The sequence below is a fragment of the Pleurodeles waltl genome, chromosome 2_2, assembly GCF_031143425.1.
Source record: "Pleurodeles waltl isolate 20211129_DDA chromosome 2_2, aPleWal1.hap1.20221129, whole genome shotgun sequence".
Classification (NCBI taxonomy): Eukaryota; Metazoa; Chordata; class Amphibia; order Caudata; family Salamandridae; genus Pleurodeles; species Pleurodeles waltl.
The window spans coordinates 302,399,593-302,424,597 of record NC_090439.1 but is presented as its reverse complement, the minus strand read 5'-3'; the positions used below and the strand labels follow the sequence as shown (position 1 = coordinate 302,424,597).

The following is a 25,005-nucleotide window of genomic DNA, read 5'->3' as shown; positions in this document are numbered from 1 at the left end:
GCCCATAGGGCAGGGTTCTACGTAAGTAAAAGACAGGACAAGTACTTGTATGTTTTAAATGACCTGGAACTGAAAAACTCCCAAAGTCATGTTTCACTATTGTGATGACTGCTCCTCTCATAGACCCCAGCATTGGAAACTCTCTTATATACTTTTATTGGTGATTTCTGATCTGAAATGAGTGGCTTTGTAATATTTGGCATGGTTGTAATGGTAGTGAGAAATCGTGCTTACTCGTGAAGTTGGATTTAACATTACTATTTTAGAAATGCGTGCTTTTAGAAACTAGGCATTTCTCTGCACTTATCTGCTCTCTGTGCCTTACAGCCTGCCTCCAATCAATGTTTGGTCTGTGGTGGTTGACCGCTTCCCTTGTGCATTCCACCCAGAAAGGCATAAACACAGGATCTGCATTCTAAAGGGTCTTCCTGGGCAGAAAGGGTGAAGGGGCTCTCTCTTACACTATAAAGGCTTGTGGGCTGACCCCACACAAAGGATTGATAACACCCCCCCCAAAAGATCTCCTGGCAGACAGGACTGGGCCAAACACTCTTTGAAGTCTCCTCCATTTCAAAGGCACATTTGGGTATATATACTGGGTCTGTGGCCCCATAAAAATCAGACACTTCTTGACCTACAACTGGACTCTGTCAGAAGGACTACACGTCTGCCCCAAATGAACTGATTTCCTGAAAGGAATGCTCTTCTGCTTGTTGCCCTGCTGTTTCCTTACTCTGCTGGGAGGACGTTGACTCCCCACCACAAGTGATCGCCAAGGGCTTGTCAGAGTGCCACCTGTAAAGAAGTCTCAGGGCCATCAAAGAGTTTACCCAAGAGAGAAAATCCATGCCTCAACATGCTGTGCTTGAAAAATCAACACACCTGTCTTGCGGTGAGAAATCGATGCAGCGGCTGCAAAAATCGGTGAAGCACCTGTCTTGCGGCTAAAAAGTTGACACAGCGCCTGCAGAATCGACGCTGCGCCTGTTTCACCGCGGTCCCATCATCACATAACATCTGGATATTTCACGCATTGTTTCTTGGCGTCTATTTGTCATCAACACCACACCATAGTGAGGAACCAATGCCACATGTCCGGAAATCGTCATCACCTCCCCCGCGCAGTAAGGAACCGACGCATTACTTTGCCTTCCAGTGCCTCACCTTCCCTGTGGCCCGCATTGGCTTTGTTTTCGACGCATCCCAGGTACTTTGAGCTAAAGACACACATCCTTTGATTCCAATGGATTAAGGCTTACTTAAGCCTCTAAAAAGTGGTAGCTTGACATGTGTATATTGGACTTTTGTTGTTTTGGTTTTGTTTTATTCAGATAAACATCTATTTTTCTAAACTGGTGTGGTGTACTTTTTGCGGTGTTTTCACTGTATTACTGTAAGAGTTATTGCAAAAATACTTACACATTGCCTTCTAAGTTAAGCTTGCCTGCTCTGTGCCAAGCTACCGGAGGGTGGCACAGAATAATTTAGGCTGTGTTGACCTACCCTGATTAGGATTGTGGTCCCTACTTGGACAGGGTGCATACCTCTGCCAAGTAGAGAACCAATTTCTAACAATTAGCACCTTCTAAAGCAGAGGGAAAAAAAAAAAAATCCTGTTGATTTTTAAAACAAAAAAATGGAAGATTCACTGGAGCATCAAAATCCTATGGAAACTGCTTTAAATTGGTTTGTTTACTCATCTCCCTGGAAAAGGCAACTTAACATGTTTAAAATTGTTTTAGAGTAGTTATCAAGTTGTGTCACTTGAGGTTAACACAAGTCCTCGCAGACATCTTAATATTTAAAATTGATTCCTAAAAGTTATTATTAAGATTTGTAATTAGAGGTTAGCCATATGAGTCCCTCATAAAGTTCATTCTTGTTGGAGCACAAGAGGGCTGCACATACCAATTCCTGTTCTGAATGCGGGTCAGACCTAGCTTCTCCTGGATCTCAAGTGGCTTCATTGCATCAGCCAGGTTATGTTGGCGAAGATCAGGATAATGGCATCACATATTTCCTGATCATTGATAATATGATCTAGTTCCTGTATGGCTTCGTCAATACAGTCACGAACTGCGTAGTCCACCAGAAAGATCAGGCCCTGCGTGCAATAGTGGTACTGCCTTCACATTGGCTGCCCCCACACATCCCAAACATTGAACTTTACATTCTTATAGGTCAGTGTCTCCACATTGAAGTCTACTGTAGAGATGGTGGTGACAGACTGTCTCAGTTTCAATTTGTACATGCTTGTTGTCTTGTTCAAGTCCAAGCATCAATATTCATATCTCCTGGTTTCCAAAAATATTTTACAGAACCTTCTCCATTCTGGCCCAAACAAAAGTGAACAAGTTTTCAAGAAAATCAAGGTTTCTGGATAAAATCTAACAGCGGATAGTGTTTAACTGTGAAGTTGCTCAGTTTTGACCACTAGGCCAATTAAAGGGAGGAATACAATACAAAATTCTGTGAGAAAGGTATGTCACAATTTGGGTGTATCCAACAGATAAGGAGTGCCGTCAACCATGATCCAATGGAGAAAGAACCTGGGAAATCAAGTGGGAAAGAAAGCAGTCAAGAAGGATCATGTGATGAAGGTACAAAGTAACAGATGTGTCCTGGTAGTTAAGTTGTCTTCAGCCCAGACTAGGTAAAGTCTCTTTCGCATGTTGAAGGGAGTAGTTACTTGATTACCTGTCAGTGGCAATGACAGATGGGAGCGGCTGACCAGCAGTTCTCCACACTACAGGCTAGTTCACAAGATGTAGCGCTTCCAGTGACTGGCGTTCTGCTTTCTCCTTGTGTGTGGGAGAGCCAGCGCCCTACCTCTGGCAGGCTGCCTTTCCCAGAGTGTGCCTCACATCCTGTGGAGGCCTCGGCCCAGCTTCGTTAGCCTCCACAGGAGTCAATCATTGCCTCCCAATCTTCATCTGGTGTCTGGAGACAGTGGCAGCGATCTCCCTTTTTGCTACGTCTCCAGTAGTCTTCTCTCTCCCGCACATAGCAGTCTCCTTTCGGTCCCCGCCCCACTGCTGCCAGAAGAGGTGAAATGGTGCAGTAGTGTTTCATAAACGTGTGCTATGCGGCTCTTGCTGCTGCCTGGCAGATGTCCAGGACTGAAACGCTGCGAGCTAACACAGTGGTAGCAATTTTAGCTATGTGGAATGAGATCCCTCAGGGGGTTGCTTCTTGGCCCCATTGAGGCATGTTGAAGGGTGAAGAAGGGAACATATGTTGTAGAACCTTCAAGAACTGAATACCTATAGGGGATTTGAAGAGGAACGCCTGATCAGGCAATCCCAAAAAAGCAGAGACAGAGGAGAAATTGCCCTTCAGAGTTCCGAGAGCAGAGCCAGGTTGGGCAAGAGAAAGAATAAAAAGAACTGGACACCTGAGAAAGGGGGTCAATTCTTTTTTTCTGAACTCTATGCCATAAATTCTTGCCAACGCCAGACATTAAAAGTCTTGGTGGAGGGATGCCTGGCTGCCAAGACAACATCACAGACTTCGGGAGGAAGGTTGAAAGCCGCCAACTGTCGGCAGTCAATCTACTTGCAAGGTGTTAAGTCAAAAGGTTCAGGTGGAGGGGCCTTCCCCTGCTGCTGCGACATAAGATCCTCCCGAAGGGGCAACCTGATCAGAGGATTGATGGCCATTCTCAACAGCTTGGGATACCAAACGCTCCATGCCCAGTCCGGAGCCACAAGGATGACTCGGGCCCTGTTATTCTTGATCTTCTTTAGAACTCTAGGAAGAAGTGGTGTGGGCGGAACAACGTACAGGAGGTCTGAACTCCACTCAACATGAAGCGTCTCTGAGCGACAGCCACCTTAGAAACTCCAGTGTGCAGAACTGCTGACACTGTGTTATCTTGGCAGTGACAAACAGATCTAACCAAGGCTCTTCCCACTGATGAAAGAGACCTTGCACCTTGGCTGGAGATGCCATTCATAATCCGGCAGGCATCTTCGGCTGAGTTTGTCAGCCTTGGTATTCAGAGAGCCTGCCAGGTTTTGAACCACCAGGGAAATGCCCTGACATTCCAGCCATGTCCAGAGACATGGGGTCTCCTGACAAAAGGTTCACAAACCCACCCACCCCTGTTTGTTTCAGTACCACATGGCAATGGTGCTGTCCGTGAACACTTGCACTAGCCTTACCTTGATGGAGGGTAGAAAGGCTTTCAATGCCAGTAGAATCACTTGAAGCTTCAACGGTTTGATGTGGAGACCTGATAACGCCAGAGACCAAAGTCCTCTGATTGCCACCTCTTTCAGATGTCCAGCCCATCCCAGGAGTGATGCATAGGTCACTATTGTCAGATCTGGTTGAGGAAAAAAGGGGGGGGGGTGGTCTGCCACTGATTCAATCGTGGTTTGTTAGCCTCTACTGCAGATCTTTCGCAGGTCCCTCTGAGATCTGGACCATGTTAGAAAGAGCCCCTGATGCTGCGCCCACTGGAAAGTCAAGTCCCAATGCAGAGCCTGCATATGCTAGCAGGCATGTGTCATAAGCAGGATGCAGTAGGCCATGAGGCCCAGCAGACTCCGAGTCAATCTCTGTGAAAACCAGGGTAAAGGCTGAAACATTGGTATCATAGCCTAAATATTCTGGACTCGCAGTTCGGAAGGATAAGCCCAAAACTGCATCATGCCGATGGTAGGGAGTGTCTGAGAGGGTGTGATTTCAGCACACTAATGGTGAACCCCAACGAGTGTAGGAGGTCAGCTGGTGGGAGCTGACAGTCTGGGATGAGCCCACCTTCACCAACCAGCCGTCGAAATAGAGGAAGACTGGCACTCCTGATCTCCCCAGATGAGCTGCAACCACCACCATCCCCTTGGTGGACACCCAAGGGGCGCTGGTAAGACCAAAGGGGAGCACAGTGAACTGAAAGTTCTCGTGGCTCACCGTGAACCGCAGGTAACGCCTGTGGGCAGCCAGGACTGGAATATGAATCTATGCATCCTGCAAGTCCAACACTACCATCCAGTCTCCCGGGTTGAATGCAGGCAAGACCTGAGCTACTGTGACCACCTTGAACTTCTCCTTCTTGAGGAAGAAACTGAGAGGGTGTAGGTCTAAGTTAAGACAAAGGCCGGCGTTCCCTTTGGGCACAACCTACTTCTGGTGTTGGCACCCTTCGCAATGGCTCCCTTGGCCAAGAGAGTCATGGCTCCTGGTGGAGAAGGGATAGATGACCCTCCGTCAGCCTGTTGTAAGCTGGTGGTATGGGAGAGGGACAGTCACAAAGGGGATGGAGTAGTCCCTTAGGACGATATGCAAAACCCACATGACCAATGTTATGGGCTGCCAGTGGGGCAGGTGATGGCAAATTCTGCCGCCAACTGGGTGCCCATGGTAAGAGGGCAGATTAGGAGGGTTTAGAGGCTGTGGCTACCAGAGGGGTGGTGGACGGAACCGACCCACAGGGTCTGTGGGTATGGCGCTCGACCACGTTGGGGCTGGGAAGCATGCTTCCGCTGCAACGAAAGGAACAAAAGGCCGTAAAGAATCCCCCTTGTTTCCAAAAGAGACAAGAGCTATCAAAGGGCATGTCCATGGGCAATGCTTAGACACCTCCAGAAAATCCAGTCATTCTAAACCAGGCTTGTTGATGACACCTCTCTGCCTATTATGTTGTTGGTATCCAGTCCACATCGCAGAAAGAACTTAGCTGCATCAATACCATCTGCAGCAGCCTAGAAGAGAACGTCCTCGGCTTCCCCTGGGACACCACCTGTACAATCGTATCCCACAAAGAATGGGAATACTGGCCCAAATGGCACGCAGTGTTCACGGACCGCAGTGCCAGGCTGGTGGGAGAAAACATCTCCTTCCCTAAGGTGTCCAGTCTCTTGGATTCCCTATCTGAGGGAGAGGTATGGATTGTGCCAGTATTCACAAGGGAAGTAGGGCTTGGACCACCAAGCTCTCTGGGGTAGGGTGTTGGGTGAGGACGTTTGGGTTCCCTGGGGCACGGCAGTGGTGGTGGGTAATAGTCCTATGCACAGGAGTCCCTGTGCTACGTTTGGACCAGGTCCCAAGCAGGACATCCATAAAGGCTTTGTTGAATGGGAGTAGCAGTTCTGAAGGGGAAACCCCTGGTTGCAGCACCGCTGTCAAGACATTAGTATTGACTGCCACTGAGGGCAACTGAAGGTTGAGAACTTCGGCTACCCTCCTTAACACCATGGAGAATAACGATCCCTTCACCGAAGCCCCAGTAGTGGTAGAAAGCATGCCAGTATCTAGAGAATTGTCCAGTCCTCTGGAAACACAAAGATCCGTACACCAGTCCATGGTCTCATATGGCTGGTATTCTTCAGGGCCCAGTGACCCCTCCCATTCCTCCCCAAGTCCTAGCTCATAGGTAAAGAGCTCAATCTCTGGCCTGGAAGGCATAACTCCAGTTCGCGCAGAAATCGATGTTGGTTGATGCCCTTCTGGCTCTGCTTTGGGGATTAGACTGGGGCAGCGCTGGCAGACATCTCACGACCGGCGTTGGTCTGGATCCAAGAACAGATCCTGGTACCTGAGTAGCGTCAGACCAGAGCCATCGGTGAGGAACCAAAAGGGGCCCCCTCCCAAACATATGATGTGCATGGCCTCATAAAACTTGCTGAGTTGGGCTGGGGTCATTTTGGCTCCCAGAAACTCAAGGAGACGCAAAGACAGCCCAGGTGCTCACTCACTTGCAAAGCCAGGCCTCGATGAGCGGCACTCGCTTGTCTCATCGGCCGATGGACGAGGTGAAGTTGAAGACCTCTACGATGACTTCTACTTGTGTTGGGACTTATCCGAGAGAACCGACTACTCTGAGTGCAAAGAAGATCTAGGACTCTGCAAATTCTCCCAGGACCTTGATCGTCGTGGCATTTCATGTTGAGCCACCTGGAGCTTGAGGGATAACTTCCTCAAGGCATTCAAGTTAATGGCACGTTAATCGGTGCAGGCCTGTGAGTTGTGGTCACGCTTGAGGCATCAGAGGCATTCAAGGTGCGGGTCCGTCACTAACAGTGAGCGGTGACCGGTGCAGCAGGGCTTGATGCCGGCCTTCCTTGATGATATTGCTGCCACACCAGGAGGAAAAACCTCGAAAGATGTTAACAAAACGTCAAACAACATTACTTAAATATTGACTAGAGGTAGCTCTTCTCTGGATCTGCGCTGACTGGCGCAAAAAGAAAAGAACTGACGTTAGTGCACCTGGGTGGCACCTATGTAGGCACCGCAAGTGTCAATATTGACGGAGACAACACAAACGACGCCACGCAGAGCTGAACAATGCCACCTACCAGCGTGCAGGGAATTGCCCATGAAATATTTCCAGATCCAGTCTGATGCTAAGGATAATTCTAAGGAAAGGAATTTGCAGATAGAAGTCTCAATCAGATATGAATTTTTCGTTTAAGAGAGGAGACCTTATCTGGGAGCCAGGTGAATTAACAAATGAACTCCTGAGTCAAATGCCGATCAGTTTGTTGTGACAGAAAGTTGAGGGGCTGGACGGCTGAAGATACCATAGTAGGACTAATATTTTCTTAGAATCTAGTTCTGAAATTTTGCTTCCAAATGAGGGAATGAAACGTCTGTAAGGTTATTTTGCATGTGGCTAGAAAATTTCAAGCTTACATGAGGTCTTGAGACCAACAAATCTTTAATTTACCAACTAACCTAAAAGTGAAACTTTTATTTTTACTGAGGTTGAAATGCCATTCAGAAAAAAAACCTAGAACAGCCCACATAAATTCTTTGTCAAAAATGTGGTTGGATATGGCTTGAACGATTGAACTCAGAAACACTGTAGTACTTAAAGATTTGAAAGATGGATCATTTAACAGGCCAAATGTGGGTATGTCTGCCACTGTGGAAAGCTGCTCTAACATTTTTTGTGCTACTGTTAATGGTATATCCTGTTACCCTTTCTGTAGTGTTCCTTTAACCCTTTTTACTGCAGGGGTGCATTCACACCTGTGCCAAAATGTAAGAACATATACTTTTAAGCACATAGCTCTTTGGTCTGTTTCAGCAAAAATTCTAATTGTTTAATTCAGCAACCACAAGGTTATGCATTAGTGCATACACCACATCAATATCTTGTTGCAGCCATAGATATCATGAAAAATGTGGAGATAGTTTAATTTCTTTTTTAAATAAATGTTCTCAATATTTGTTGGTCTTGGTCCTCTCTGCAGGGTCATCCCCAGACTTTTTACCTTCTCTCCTCCATTTTAGCTGAATATGTTTTTGTTGGCCTTAGGACTCTATGCACTTAATCACTTCTAACCAGTGCTAAAGTGCTTGTCCTCGCTCCTTAAAGCATTGGCTTATACCCAGTTGGCACATTTAATTTACTTGTAAGTCCCTAGTAAAGTGGCACTACCTGAGCCTAGGGACTGTAAATTAAATTATACTAGTGGGCCTTCAGCACTGATTGTGCACCTCACTGAAGTAGCTCAGCCTGACACTGCAGCCTACCGGTGCAGTTTAAAACTGCATTTTCAACCTGGCAAAATAAACCTTTAGCCAGTTTCAAACCTTCTCTTTTTATACACTGTCACCCCTAGGGAAGGTTCTGGACAACCCAGATGGCAGGGTGCAGTGTATTTTGAAAGGGACGCATACTTTTATGATTTACATATCCTGGTAGTGAAAAACTCTTAAATTTGTTTTTCACTACTCAAAGGCCCACCTCTCCCACAGGATAACATTAGAGTTACTGTATTACATTTTATAAGTGTAATTTCCAAAAGGGAACAGGAACTTTCATATTTGGTGCCCCTGGAATTGTAATGAAAAAACGTAACTGATGGTGAATGAAAATGTCACTTACCCAGTGTACATCTGTTCGTGGCATCAGTCGCAGTAGATTCGCATGTTTTGCAATAGCTCGCCATCTGGTGTTGGGCCGGAGTGTTACAAGTTGTTTTTCTTCGAAGAAGTCTTTCGAGTCACGGGACCGAGTGACTCCTCCTTTTGTCTCCATTGCGCATGGGCGTTGACTCCATCTTCGATTGTTTTTCCCCGCAGAGGGTGAGGTAGGAGTTGAATTGTAGTAATAGTGCCCATGCAATGGAGTGACTAAGTATGCACCTATTTAAGGTTGAGATGATACATATATAAATAGTTGAAGGTAACTTCCAAACTGCTACAGGCTCCCGGGGAGGCGGGTGGGCACATGCGAATCTACTGCGACTGATGCCACGAACAGATGTACACTGGGTAAGTGACATTTTCAGTTCGATGGCATCTGTCGCTGTAGATACGCATGTTTTGCATAGACTAGTAAGCAGTTATCTCCCCAAAAGCGGTGGATCAGCCTGTAGGAGTGGAAGTAGTCTGAAATAATGTTCTTAATACGGCTTGACCTACTGTGGCTTGTTGTGCAGATAACACGTCTACACAGTAGTGCTTGGTGAATGTGTGAGGCGTGGACCATGTGGCTGCCTTACATATTTCTTGCATTGGGATGTTTCCTAGAAAGGCCATGGTAGCACCTTTCTTTCTGGTTGAGTGTGCCCTTGGTGTAATGGGCAGCTGTCGTTTAGCTTTAAGGTAGCAGATTTGGATGCATTTAACTATCCATCTGGCTATACCTTGTTTTGATATTGGGTTTCCTGCATGAGGTTTTTGAAATGCAATAAATAGTTGTTTAGTCTTTCTGATGTTTTTTGTTCTGTCAATGTAATACATCAATGCTCTTTTGACATCTAATGTATGTAGTGCCCTTTCAGCTACGGTATCTGGCTGTGGAAAGAACACTGGAAGTTCCACTGTTTGATTTAGATGGAACGGTGAAATAACCTTTGGCAAAAATTTAGGATTGGTCCTTAGGACGACCTTATTCTTGTGTAGTTGTATAAAAGGTTCCTGTATTGTAAACGCCTGAATCTCGCTTACTCTTCTTAGGGAAGTAATGGCGATGAGAAATGCCACCTTCCAGGTTAGGAACTGTATTTCGCAGGAGTGCATGGGTTCAAAAGGTGGACCCATAAGTCTAGTTAGGACAACATTTAGGTTCCATGAAGGAACAGGTGGTGTTCTTGGTGGTATAATTCTCCTAAGGCCCTCCATGAATGCTTTAATGACTGGTATCTTATATAGGGAAGTTGAATAGGTAGTCTGCAGGTATGCAGATATTGCTGCAAGGTGTATTTTAATGGAAGAGAAAGCCAGGTTAGATTTTTGTAAGTGAAGCAAGTAACCCACTACATGTTCTGGAGTTGTGTGTAATGGTTGTATTTGATTAATATGGCAGTAGCAAACAAACCTCTTCCATTTACTTGCATAGCAGTGCCTGGTGGATGGCCTTCTGGCTTGTTTTATGACTTCCATACATTCTTGGGTAAGTTGTAAGTGCCCGAATTCTAGGATTTCAGGAGCCAGATTGCTAGATTCAGCGATGCTGGATCTGGATGTCTGATCTTTTGGTTGTGCTGTGTCAACAGATCTGGCCTGTTGGGCAATTTGATGCAGGGTACTACTGATAGGTCTAGCAGCGTTGTGTACCAGGGTTGCCTTGCCCAAGTTGGTGCTATTAATATGAGTTTGAGTTTGTTTTGACTGAGTTTGTTTACCAGGTAAGGAAGGAGAGGGAGAGGAGGAAAAGCGTAAGCAAATATCCCTGACCAGTTCATCCATAGGGTATTGCCTTGGGACTGTTTGTGTGGGTATCTGGATGCGAAGTTTTGGCATTTTGCGTTCTCCTTTGTCGCAAACAAGTCTATCTGAGGTGTTCCCCAGAGTTTGAAATAAGTGTTCAGAATTTGGGGGTGAATTTCCCATTCGTGGACCTGTTGGTGATCTCGAGAGAGATTGTCTGCGAGTTGATTTTGGATCCCTGGTATAAATTGTGCTATTAGGCGAATTTGGTTGTGAATTGCCCAACGCCAAATCTTTTGTGCTAGCAGGCTTAACTGCGCGGAGAGCGTCCCCCCTTGCTTGTTTAGATAATACATTGTTGTCATGTTGTCTGTTTTGACGAGAATGTATTTGTGAACTATTATTGGTTGGAAAGCTTTTAGTGCTTGAAAAACTGCTAGAAGTTCTAGGTGATTTATATGCAGTTTTGTTTGATGTACGTTCCATTGTCCTTGTATGCTGTGTTGATCGAGGTGTGCTCCCCACCCTGTCATGGAAGCATATGTTGTTATTACGTATTGTGGCACTGGGTCTTGTAAAGGCCGCCCTTTGTTTAAATTTATGTTGTTCCACCACAGAAGCGAGAGGTAAGTTTGGCGGTCTATTAACACCAGATCTAGAAGGTGACCCTGTGCTTGTGACCATTGTGATGCTAGGCACTGTTGTAAGGGCCTCATGTGCAGTCTTGCGTTTGGGACAATGGCTATGCATGAAGACATCATGCCTAGGAGTTGTAGTACCATCTTTGCTTGTATCCTTTGTGTTGGATACATGCGTTGTATGATGGTGTTGAAATTTTGAATTCTTTGGGGACTTGGAGTGGCTACTCCTTTTGATGTGTCTATTATGGCTCCCAGGTATTGTTGTACCTTGCGCGGCAGAATTTTGGATTTTGTGAAATTGACGGTGAACCCTAATTTGAAGAGGGTTTGTATGATATGATTTGTGTGATATGAGCACTCTATTAACGAATGGGCCTTGATTAGCCAGTCGTCTAGATATGGGAACACATGTATTTGCTGCCTTCTTATGTCTGCAGCGACTACCGCTAGACATTTGGTAAAGACTCTTGGTGCGGTTGTTAATCCGAAAGGCAGTACTTTGAATTGGTAATGTATTCCCTTGAATACAAACCTTAGGTATTTCCTGTGCGATGGGTGTATTGGTATATGGAAATAAGCATCCTTGAGGTCTAAAGTTGCCATGTAGTCGTGTAGTTTTAGCAATGGCAATACTTCTTGTAGTGTGACCATGTGAAAGTGGTCTGATTTGATGAAAGTGTTCACTACTCTGAGGTCTAAGATTGGTCTCAGCGTTTTGTCCTTCTTTGGTATCAGAAAGTACAGTGAGTAAACTCCTGTGTTTATTTGTGTGTTTGGCACTAATTCGATTGCATTCTTTTGCAATAGTGCCTGCACTTCTATCTCCAGGAGATTGGAATGGTGTGTTGTCAAATTTTGTGCTTTTGGTGGTATGTTTGGAGGGAATTGTAGAAATTCTATGCAATAACCATGTTGGATAATTGCTAGAACCCAAGTGTCTGTAGTGATTTCCTCCCATGCTTTGTAATAATGACTTATTCTTCCCCCCACTGGTGTTGTGTGGAGGGGGTGAGTGACATGTGAGTCACTGTTTAGTAGTAGGGGTTTTGGGGCTCTGAAATCTTCCTGTATTTCTAGGGAATTGCCCTCCTCTATATTGTCCCCGAAAACCTCCTCTATACTGTCCCTGGTAACTGGACGGTGTTGCTTGTGAGGTGCTGGCTTGTGTGCTTTGACCCCGAAACCCCCCTCGAAAGGGTGTTTTACGGAATGTGCTGTAATTGCCTCTGCTCTGCGGGGAGTAGAGTGCGCCCATGGCTTTGGCAGTGTCCGTATCTTTTTTGAGTTTCTCAATCGCTGTGTCCACTTCTGGACCGAACAGATCTTTTTCGTTAAAAGGCATATTGAGAACTGCTTGTTGAATCTCTGGTTTAAATCCAGACGTTCGGAGCCATGCATGCCTTCTGATAGTTACAGATGTATTAATTGTCCTTGCAGCTGTATCTGCAGCGTCCATGGAGGAGCGGATCTGGTTGTTGGAAATGGTCTGTCCCTCCTCAACCACTTGTTTTGCCCTATTTTGTAAGTCCTTGGGCAGATGTTCAATGAGATGTTGCATCTCGTCCCAGTGGGCTCTGTCATAGCGCGCAAGTAGTGCCTGGGAGTTCGCGATGCGCCACTGGTTTGCAGCTTGTGCTGCGACTCTCTTACCAGCTGCATCGAACTTGCGGCTTTCTTTATCTGGGGGTGGTGCATCTCCAGATGCGTGGGAGTTGGCCCTTTTCCTAGCTGCTCCTACAACGACAGAGTCTGGTGGCAGCTGTGTAGTGATGAAAACCGGGTCTGTAGGAGGCGCCTTATACTTTTTCTCCACCCTTGGTGTGATAGCCCTACTTTTGACCGGCTCCTTAAAGATGTCTTTTGCGTGCCGGAGCATACCAGGGAGCATAGGCAGGCTTTGGTATGAGCTGTGGGTGGAGGAGAGTGTGTTGAATAAAAAATCATCCTCGACCTGTTCTGAGTGGAGGCTTACGTTGTGAAATTGTGCTGCTCTAGCCACCACTTGAGAATACGCGGTGCTGTCCTCTGGTGGAGATGGCTTCGTAGGGTATGCCTCCGGACTGTTATCTGACACTGGGGCATCGTATAGGTCCCATGCGTCTTGATCTTGGTCACCCTGGCTTATGGTGGTGTGAGCTGGGGAGTGTGATGGAGTTTGTGCTGGTGAGACGTTAATCACGGGCGGAGGAGAGGGTGGTGGGGTAACTCTTTTCACCACTTTTGGTTGTGGTGTCTGTTCAGTTTGGAACTCCAACCTTCTCTTTCTTCTAATGGGGGGAAGGGTGCTTATTTTTCCTGTCCCCTGCTGTATGAAAATACGCTTTTGCGTATGGTCTACATCAGTTGATTGTAGCTCTTCCTCAAACCTATGCTTTTGCATTTGGGAGGTTAGCGAGTGCTCTTCTGTATAAGAGCCTGAAGCTGGGTCGCTTGCAGTTTGTTTCGGCACCGAAACCCTGTCTGCGTGTTTTTTCGGCTCCGAGGTGACTTTTTTCTTTTTTGGGGCCGAAACCTCTCGGCGTCGATCTTCTTCGGTGCCGCTGTCTCGGCGTCGAGCCGTGTCCACACCGGCATCTCGGTGTCGAGGCTTGTCTCCAGCACTTTCTCGGTCCCGAGAAGGCTGTGTGCCGGTGTCTCGACCGGAGTCGGACGATCTCGGCACTGTTTGGGCCTTTTTCGGTGCCGACGGTCGGTCACCGAATTTATGGGTGGAGCCATGGCCTGATGGCAGTGGCGTCCCCTGGGCCTTGTAAATCTTCTTCTGTGTGGTTTTCGACGTCTTACTCACGGTTTGTGTATCGTCGAATCCTTCGGAGTCCGATTCTTGGATCGAGAAGGTACCTTCCTCTTCTTGTTCCTCGAACTCTCGGTGGGCTGTGGGCGCGGACGCCATCTGAAGTCTTCTGGCTCGACGGTCTTGGAGTGTTTTTCGGGACCGGAACGCACGACAGGCCTCGCAGGTGTCTTCACTGTGCTCAGGTGACAGGCACAGGTTACAGACCAAGTGTTGGTCTGTATAGGGGTATTTATTGTGGCATTTGGGGCAGAAACGGAACGGGGTCCGTTCCATCGGCGTTCTTCAGCACGCGGTCGGGCCGACCAGGCCCCGACGGGGGATCGAAAAACTACCCCGAAGGGCACCGGAGCTCTTCGATCTTCGATGCGGTGTTGAATCTAACTACGCCGATCCCGAACGCAACAATACCGACGAAAATCTTCCGAAATTAGCTATCTTTCCGTTCCGAAACTCGGAGCGACAGGAACACGTCCGAACCCGATGGCGGAAAAAAAACAATCGAAGATGGAGTCGACGCCCATGCGCAATGGAGACAAAAGGAGGAGTCACTCGGTCCCGTGACTCGAAAGACTTCTTCGAAGAAAAACAACTTGTAACACTCCGGCCCAACACCAGATGGCGAGCTATTGCAAAACATGCGTATCTACAGCGACAGATGCCATCGAACGTAAGGTTTTAAATTGTTATTCCATTTTGAAAATGCCACTTTTAGACAGTCATCAACACACTTAGGGGCAACCCAGTGTTTCCCTAAGAACTAGGTACAGAGAATGTCTCAATTAAAAATGACCGTAGAGGGATTGCCTGAAGTTCCTTACCCTTCCATGTGCTGGTCTCTGGCCCTCTTCTAAAAAAAGTTGGTCTAGAGGTGTAGGGTTCAGTATTACAACTTGTGTTAGGGAGGCCCGCAGTAGAAACAGAGTTGTCACTATCAGAATCAGTAGTAGTATCTGATAAAGTAACAATTTGTTTCTGAGGACCAGCAGTATTTACTGTTCCATGTTGGTAAAAATCTTTGTTTATATATGGATATGTGCACTCCTTACTGAGGAATCTGAGAAAGTAACTATGTTTCTGAGTACCACCAGCATTTACTGTTCCATGTTGGTAAAAATCTTTGTTTAAATATGGATATGTGAGCTCTTTACTATATCTCCTAATGCCTTTCTGTAACTTATCCGTTTTCTTCAGGATATTAGTTCTTTCAAAATCAGAAACTATAGCTTCTAACTTTTTTTTAGAGTTTCTTTAGCATTGGTTACAGTTTGATCCTCTAAGAACTTCTTCCTGGATCTTCTGTTGGGAGACAATCGTGTGATCTTGGGGGGTTATAAATAGTGTTGTAGTCTATGGGATGGACATTCGTTGTATTTGTTGTACATTTTTTGAACTTCCTGAATCCTATTGATTCATATATTGGATTTGTACCGTACGGCGTTGTCTTTTTTCATTAACTAAAGACTGGACCTTATATCTAAACAATTCCTCTAGGAGCCTTTTTAAGTGAGACTTTTAGAAAGTTAGCAATTGTTTTGCCTTTTATATTTGGTGCCTGCAACCTGTCTCTGGGTCACATGACTGGGTGTAGTTGACAGTTGAGCGTGGTATATTCATCCTAAACAGCAACACACAATGGGGAACTTAGGTATGACGGAGTGGGCCATCACTTGTAGGGTGGAAGAGAGGAGCTGGGTGCAGCCCTACTTACACTTGAACAGGGTTGGCCCTTTCTCCACAAAACGGGCTACACACTCCCTGTAATTAGTTTGGAGTTAAGGCCAGGAAGGCAGGGCATATGTGCACTTCAAAGGCATGCCTCTAGAAGCTTATCCTCACTTCAAGGGCACAACTGTGTATAAATACTTGACCTCGGACACCAACTCTTCAGTACACTTCAGGACCTGTGGCTACTATGCCGGGAAGGACTGCCGTTCTGCAGGACCGCTGCTCTGAATGAACTGCTACCTTGCTGTGCTGACCTGCTGTCCTCTTGTCTGGGTGAGAAGATAACTGGAACAGCAACTTCACCCTTGCACCCACCCAAGGACTACTCTGCTGGCCTCCTGAGCTGAGCCTCAAGGACATAAAAGGCTTCCCTACATTGTGCACCAGACCCTGGATCCAGCTGAAGTGAGCTCCTAACCCCCCAGCGGTGACCCTCAGGTCCTGGACCCATAGTGTAGCTCCAAGAGCTGTCTCTTTAAATATCTGGGCTCCTTGTGACTGCAAATAGGCCTGTTTGCACCAAGCCCTTGCCACTCGGACCACAATTAAGCACAAACCTCTGGCAGCCTAGTCCCTTGCCTTCAAATTCCCACCTCCTGGTTTGTTTCCATTGTTGAAGGGGTCGGAATGATGGTGAGAGAAGCTAAGCTGCTCTTTTTGTTCTTGGTCCCAGCAACAGAAAGATGTACTGGCAAACCCAAAAGGTATGGTGTTTGCTGCCCGCCTTTTGGTTCAATACTTAATGGTTGGGGAAACTGCCTAGCCCAAACCATCATAAAATAAATTTGTTTAAAAGCAAACAATATTCTTCTGATCTCAAAAAGCACACAGGGCTATAGCAGTCTCTGGCACTTGAACTAATTAATTTGTGTATAAATGTATGTGATCCTTGTGAAAGGGTAGGATGCTACCAAGCACAGTGAAGTTAGCCAATGGATTAAGCAGGCAAACCCACTACCTCAATCTGTGTGCTGTAGTGGATGGAAGTAAAATATGAATGAAAGAATAACAAACCAGAAGTGGTTGGCTGAAAGTTCCTGTAAGTATATTATATACATAAGATTAGTAAAATCAAAAGGTCTTGGTGAACACCAGACCTAAAAGATTATTTGAGCTCTAAGGCAATTCCAGTGAGGAGCTGAAGGCAGTAATAACGGCACTTAGTCGCCCCAACCCCTGTAGATCGGCCATTAGTTAAATTACTTCATGGACCTGAAATGGGCTAGGCAATCCCTCTCAAACCCACCCAATGTGTGCGAGACCTCACTAGTATTGTCAGAAGCATGTTAATGAAGTGGCCTGTAAGTGCTGATCAAGCCGCTTCATAAAAGAATTTGCTGGTGCCTAGAAAAGATTATGCACCGGCAAATCCTTTCCCCTCCCTATAGGCAGTGGGATATGTTGTCCCTCACTGGGGTATAAGCAATCAAAAACAACAAATTCAGCAAGGGACACAGGCTTTTTCCATACTGATGTGTATATATAAATCATAAGGAAGCCCTTTCATGACTTATTTATATATCAATAGGGCAATGAAAGGGTTAAGGGAATAAGGAAGTATGTCATTTGAGGAAGCCAAGAGCACATCTAATTGCCTACCTGAAATGCACAGAAAGATTGAAAGAGTAGCCCAAGTCAAAAAAGTGTACATCAAGAACGTTTGGGACCACATAACAATGGAAGCAGCTGGTCTTCTGGGTCCAGTTTTACAGCACCAAAGAGAAAAAATTGTTGAGTCTGTCATAGCTTTCAGAACAGACTGATTAAGCAAGTGAATAACCTGGTTAATTTATATTTACATTTCTTTATAAGAGTATGTATTGAGAGCTAGCTAACACAAATGAAACTACAGGCTGTGCAAATGAAATCACATAGCTAGATGGATAGAGATGCGCTTAGATCTCAGAACTAAGACTTCTGGTTGCTGACAACTGCAGTGGGACCCTGTGACCTGAGAATATAACGAGCCTGGGAACAACTGATGAGTCCTAATCAAGTGGTGAGCATGCAGCTGAAGAGGTAAGAGACGGTGAAGACGCCTTCAGTTTCTGAAGTAGAGACAAGAGGAAAAGCAACAGACAAATTAAATGTCCTGCAGGTGGTGAGGGTGGTGAGACCAGTGCATCATTACTCTGCTGCTGTTGAGCACCATGACAACCTATGATAACTCAGGAGTGGACAGACCACACCAGAAGTGTGAAGTGAGCAGTGGTATAACAGGACCAGCACGGAATTTTAGGACAAAGCAGTCTCACTTGTAGAAGGAGGGCTGTGCAGGGAAGCGATCTTTCCGAGGAGGGCCACTACATTTTGCCCAGTAAGGGTCCTGCACAGGGCATTAGTTCAGCAGCAGCTAAACAACAAAAGGCAAAACAGAGCACTGCTGTTGTGGAGCTGCACAATGAAAGGATTGGGAACGGAACAGAGTTTTGGGATGTAAACTGTCTGTGAAACTGCTGGAGACCAGGTGGAGGATATTAGTGAAATGGCTGGACTAGCTGGAATCAGAATTCTGGAAAATGCATTTTCTCGGGTGAAACTACATTTGTGCTATTGACACTGGAGTGCAGTGCTTCATAATGTAAGGAGGGTGTCTCATACCGGTGTCCTAAGCTCCCTCTGGGAGAACGATCACAAAAATGGTGCAATCTTTTTTCGCAGAGCAGCTAACCCAAAAATCACTTCTTTTTCTTAGCGATGAATGCTCTGAAGTGGTGAGAAAGACATATTGGCACCAAACTAGCAAAGTGACAGAAGGTGTTAATCTCACGGAGGTTCTGTGGGATCATGGTCTTCCGGACCTGAGTGAGAAGAAGGCAGCTTGACTATTGTGGCACCATGTTTACTGGTGCTACAAAAAATATCTTGGGTGGTGTTCAAAAACACAGACTTTCTCTGCACGTGTTGTGACAGGTTGCACCATCATGGTGTTTTTTTCCTGTGTTGCTAAGGACTTGGTATGGTGTGGCATAAGTGTAGCTATCGGTCTCACAAGGGATTAATGTAAAAACGTCCCCTGGAGAGAGTTGAAAAAACCAATGATGAAGCAGACCACAATTTATTTTTCCTCGTTTTACAACAAGGCTCACATGACATAGGTCCTTCTTCAAGGTCAGGTAGGCCCAAACGTTCTGTAAGGAGATGAGAACCTAACACGACAAAGGCCATTACTACCGCTGAAATATTTGTGGCCAATTCTTCAGAGAACAAACTGGCACTATCACCCCTACTCTTTGGCACCCAAATGCTAATGAATAAGACTGAAGGGATTTGCCAAATCTTGTATAACGAATCCGACTGAAAAATCTAGTATTCTAGTCCAAATTAGAAAAGGCCTCTGTCGAGGCCACAGTAGGACCAACAGCAGCTGATGGAAGAAAAATTGGTGCACCCTGAGAACTGGAGTCCTGCCACCTCTCCTGATGCCCTTCTCCTTATGAGTGACAATAGTCCTTACTGGCATGCTTAGACAATTGAAGGCTCAGCTGGTAAGCTAAAGGAGTTGTGTAAATATGTTTAGTACCCCCTTCAGCCACAGGTCTGCCATCTTGAATATTCTCATCTGGTTCAATTTCTACAATAAAATCATTAGGTTTAAATCAAGAGCAGGTCTAATATGTTATTGCCCTTTTTAACACTCTGTTAGCCCATTACCAAAGTTGAAGTATACCTTTTTGTAATGTCAATGTGTGTCTCCTAGTTGATTGCTTTTAATTGTGGTTGGTTAAGCCTCCCTACATTTTTGCTTGATGTGCAGCCCAGTAAAAATATTAGAAGATAGGTATGTCCAGCCCCCCACTGTAGAGCAAACTATATAATTAGTCCAGAGACACTAGAAGCCTTTTACCCCACAATCCTTTCAAGCTCATTCTAGGTTTTTGAAAAACTAACTTGGTATTTTCAAATGGCTACATTTCATAGCACATACAGGGAGTGCAGAATTATTAGGCAAATGAGTATTTTGACCACATCATCCTCTTTATGCATGTTGTCTTACTCCAAGCTGTATAGGCTCGAAAGCCTACTACCAATTAAGCATATTAGGTGATGTGCATCTCTGTAATGAGAAGGGGTGTGGTCTAATGACATCAACACCCTATATCAGGTGTGCATAATTATTAGGCAACTTCCTTTCCTTTGGCAAAATGGGTCAAAAGAAGGACTTGACAGGCTCAGAAAAGTCAAAAATAGTGAGATATCATGCAGAGGGATGCAGCACTCTTAAAATTGCAAAGCTTCTGAAGCGTGATCATCGAACAATCAAGCGTTTCATTCAAAATAGTCAACAGGGTCGCAAGAAGCGTGTGGAAAAACCAAGGCGCAAAATAACTGCCCATGAACTGAGAAAAGTCAAGCGTGCAGCTGCCACAATGCCACTTGCCACCAGTTTGGCCATATTTCAGAGCTGCAACATCACTGGAGTGCCCAAAAGCACAAGGTGTGCAATACTCAGAGACATGGCCAAGGTAAGAAAGGCTGAAAGACGACCACCACTGAACAAGACACACAAGCTGAAACGTCAAGACTGGGCCAAGAAATATCTCAAGACTGATTTTTCTAAGATTTTATGGACTGATGAAATGAGAGTGAGTCTTGATGGGCCAGATGGATGGGCCCGTGGCTGGATTGGTAAAGGGCAGAGAGCTCCAGTCCGACTCAGACGCCAGCAAGGTGGAGGTGGAGTACTGGTTTGGGCTGGTATCATCAAAGATGAGCTTGTGGGGCCTTTTCGGGTTGAGGATGGAGTCAAGCTCAACTCCCAGTCCTACTGCCAGTTCCTGGAAGACACCTTCTTCAAGCAGTGGTACAGGAAGAAGTCTGCATCCTTCAAGAAAAACATGATTTTCATGCAGGACAATGCTCCATCACACGCGTCCAAGTACTCCACAGCGTGGCTGGCAAGAAAGGGTACAAAAGAAGGAAATCTAATGACATGGCCTCCTTGTTCACCTGATCTGCACCCCATTGAGAACCTGTGGTCCATCATCAAATGTGAGATTTACAAGGAGGGAAAACAGTACACCTCTCTGAACAGTGTCTGGGAGGCTGTGGTTGCTGCTGCACGCAATGTTGATGGTGAACATAACAAAACACTGACAGAATCCATGGATGGCAGGCTTTTGAGTGTCCTTGCAAAGAAAGGTGGCTATATTGGTCACTGATTTGTTTTTGTTTTGTTTTTGAATGTCAGAAATGTATATTTGTGAATGTTGAGATGTTATATTGGTTTCACTGGTAATAATAAATAATTGAAATGGGTATATATATTTTTTTGTTAAGTTGCCTAATAATTATGCACAGTAATAGTCACCTGCACACACAGATATCCCCCTAACATAGCTAAAACTAAAAACAAACTAAAAACTACTTCCAAAAATATTCAGCTTTGATATTAATGAGTTTTTTGGGTTCATTGAGAACATGGTTGTTGTTCAATAATAAAATTAATCCTCAAAAATACAACTTGCCTAATAATTCTGCACTCCCTGTAGTAAACTTAGGCTATACCAGCTTCTTCATTATTGTAGCTGTATCAAATAAAGATATCAGAAGACTACCTCAGAGGAGATGGTGATTTATTTTAGATGGGCGGATATAAATCTATTTGCAGGTTTATTCTAATTACTTGGGAAACCGATACCTGCATCCTGATTCATGGTGTATTTCACAGTATTTACAACAGTCTCTGCCTATCCTTTGAGGCTAAGGGGCCATGCCCCATCATCTTTTGCCCCTCAAGAACAATGTCTGTCGGTCTGAGCAAAGGTCAGCCTGCCAAACACTCATTTTCAGGTTAGGCAGCCAGGAGCTGGACATGCACTATTTGCGCAGGCTCCTGGCTGGCTGAGCTGAACTTTGCTGGGCTGAATAGGTCACAGCTCCTATGAGCGTGATCTCCTCAGCTTTGCAAAGGTCCTCAAGGCCTTCCTCTTTGGTGATGAGGGATAGTGTCACTCAGTGCCTCCGACCTGGGCACTTTAGTTTTAAACCTTGAAGCGCCCAAGGCAAGTGTCAATCAGTGACATCTCGTCACAGAGTGGGGTGGGGTGGTCTCAGCTCTCTCACTGACCCCATACCACTCTGTGACAACATTGGGGCTGCTGCCTTCCCTAGCAGTCCCACCTTCCTGGGACCTCCGAGGCTTGGGACTGCTGCCTTCCCTCCCAATGAGGGAAGGCTGCAGTCCCCACCCTCCTGAGACCTCCAATCCTGAGCTGCATGTAAACTTTTTTTTTTTCTAAATTAATGTTTGCTGCATGTGAGTGTATATGTTTCAATATTTGTTAATGAGTGTTGTGATTGGATATGAGTGTGCAAGTGTGTGTGTGAATGAATGAGTGTGCATGTGTGTCCCATCTGCCCCCCTCCGTCCTAAAATTACTGTCCACCACTTATTTCTAATGAGTTAGGAAGTTAGGATCCTGATCCTGGTTGCATTCCCAATCAGCTGTAAAGGTAGGATCCAGCTCCAGGCTGCATGCAGCAAGATTCCCTCGGCTGCGAAGGTAGGAGAGGAGCCCTGACAGCAAACTATGCTGTTTTAGTCAAATGTTTGCTCACTATAAATTCAGGGATGGCAACAAGCAGTTATGTGACAAAAACTAAACCTCTGTTTCAACAGTCATTGACCCAAATACCAACTATGAAAGGACGGATAGGCCTTACCTGCTCAAGACCTCCTGTGTATCCCACTTGATTCAAGTGGTTCTCCATAAACTCCTGAGGATTACTCGATGTGTTGCGAGCGAAAAGCAACCAGGAAAACATAGGTACTTCTTTCCCCTCCAGATTGTCATTATATAAATCAATGGCTTTGCACAGCATTAGAAATTTCACAGCTTCGTACAGGCAGTAAGCTTCATGTTCATTCTGAAAGACTTCATCACAAGCTGTTTGCTTGTCTGCAGGGATGTTTATTTCACTTAGGTTCTGCCACTGCAACAAAAATATGTGTTGGTAAAGCATTATTTGGCCTTTTCCAAATGGAAGCTTGCGTATGCAAGAAGCATATAAGGCACAACCTGCTAAATATCAGTTTCTAAAGCAAGTGTCATAATATATGATGATCCATTTGACCTAATCAGTTCCTAATCTTTGATTGTATACAGGATATCTGCAAATACATATATCTCTTTCCTAAGATGTAACTTGCTCTAGACTGGTCTGTTCCAGCCAAACTTACTTTGGAGTTGATTTTTATTATCTGCCAGACACAGTGTATTCTGAACACTGAGGACATAGTTCATTAGTAAATCTTGTTTTACTCCCTGATTGTCACTTTTTGCCCAGTTATTGACTCTCTGCTCATTTTGGAGAAAAAACACTCACATTTTATTTACTTACTATGCAGCTTCCAATACTTAACGTTTGTTACATGCACACTAAGATAACTAATGTAAATAGATAGTATATATGCCTTCATCGGAAACAAGTGATGTGATAAATGCAAAAAGCGTTAGTGTTCTACACAGACTGCTTACTTTGTACATGCTAACGCCAATGTTGGGAGCTTTTGAAAAACATGCCTCTTGGTAAATGAGAAATTAGATACTAACCTGTAACTCCAATTCTCCATCGCCTGTATATATGCACTTGCTTGAACCATTCTCTGGCATTAAGCTGGGAATGCCTGGTAATTATAAACTGCAGTAAACAGTGTTAAAACGGCCATATGCTTCAGCAACAGTAATAGCTTACTAGCACATCCATCTAATTTGAAACAACCCTAACTTCAACCAATGAGAATTAAGCTCTCCTGCACTCCCTTGAGGCCACCAAAGCTCAGATTTACACAGGTGTGAGTAGAGTAATATCTATCTATCTATCTATCTATCTATCTATCTATCTATCTATCTATCTATCTATCTATCTATCTATCTATCTATCCAGCAGTTATAGTAATGTCAAGAAACTATAACTTGTGCCCTAAGGTAACTACTACTTGCACCCTTGCCACACACAGTTTCCTCATTAATAATTTTATTGCAAATGTTGCAGTGATGTCATCAATGATATCATAGAAGATCTAATGACTGATGTAGTATGTGGAGAAATTTGCAGTGCACGGGGACATTATAGTTAGAAAACAGATTTTAAAAAACCTTAGAAATTCACTGTGAAAAATTGTGCATGACAGGGGCGCGAATTATAGTTACCTTAGGGCACAAGTTATAGTTTCTTGAGATAACTATAACTGCTGAATTTCTATGGTTTTATGTCTGTAAATTCTTACCCCAACTATAAGGTCCCTGTAACCTTTTATTTGTTTAGTGACTTTCCAAGGTTTTTTAAATTCTATTTATTAACTATAAAGTCCCTGTAATGTATGTTTCTTTCAGTGAATTTGTAAGTTTTTTTTTTTTTTACACAAAGTAATGTTTAATTATGATACAGTAATCCAACTACTCTACATCCAACCCCCCACATGCAGCCAACCCCACGCTGTGGGTCTGTGAGTGGGTGTGTGAATGGCCGTACAGGAGTGTGTGAATGAGTGCGCGTGTGTGTGTGTGTGTGTGAGATTGCATGTGTGAATGGCTGCATGGGTATGTGAGTGGGTGTGTGAGTGGTTTTGTGGGTCTGTGAGTGAGTCACTGTATGGGTGTGTTAATAGCTGTGTGGGTAAGTAGGTGTGCAAGTTGCTGTGTGTGTGGTTTTGTGGGTCTCAGCAGTGTGCCAGTGGCTGCATGGGTGTGGACGTGGTTGTATGAGTGTGTGAGTGTCTAAGTGGCTCTGTGAATGGCTCTCTGGGTGCCTGACTGGCTACATCAGGGACTGTACGGGTGTGCGAGGGCCTTATCGGTTTGTGAGTGGGTGTAAGGATATGTTTTCTGGGTCTCTAAGTGGGTGTCTGAGTGGTTGTACAGGTGTGTAAGTGGGCTTATGAGTTTGTGGTGGGCTCTGTAAGTAGCTATGGGTGACTGAGTCGTTCTCTGGGCCTCTGAGTGGATGTGTGAGTGGTTGTGTCGATTGGTCAGTGAGTGGGTGTATGTTATTTAAACTCTGATCTGGATGCACTAAAGATTTACACAGGGTGCCGCACTGAGCACCACGTGGATGCGTGGATCCTCACACACCCCCAAAACACATTTCTGGGCAATTCCATGCCCATGAGGCCCACGACCCCTCCACTGGTCACACGTGGTCAGGGTATCTTGTATCTAGATATACATTAATCTTTTTTTCTTTAATAGCCCTAAAACTACTGAACAGATTCACACCAATTTATTTTAA

General features: G+C 45.1%; 1 protein-coding gene and 1 pseudogene across 3 annotated transcripts in view; both read right to left on the bottom strand.

Moving 5' to 3' along the window:
• Window positions 1-25,005, bottom strand: part of OTULIN (OTU deubiquitinase with linear linkage specificity) — a 337,117-nt gene that overhangs the window by 5,085 nt on the left and 307,027 nt on the right. For all 3 annotated transcript variants that reach the window (XM_069219764.1, XM_069219765.1, XM_069219766.1), the window contains one exon: window positions 22,438-22,707. In XM_069219764.1, coding sequence (XP_069075865.1) covers window positions 22,438-22,707 — 270 coding nt within the window. The remainder of the gene's footprint in view (window positions 1-22,437; window positions 22,708-25,005) is intronic.
• Window positions 1,828-2,330, bottom strand: LOC138273217 (ADP-ribosylation factor 6-like; annotated as a pseudogene).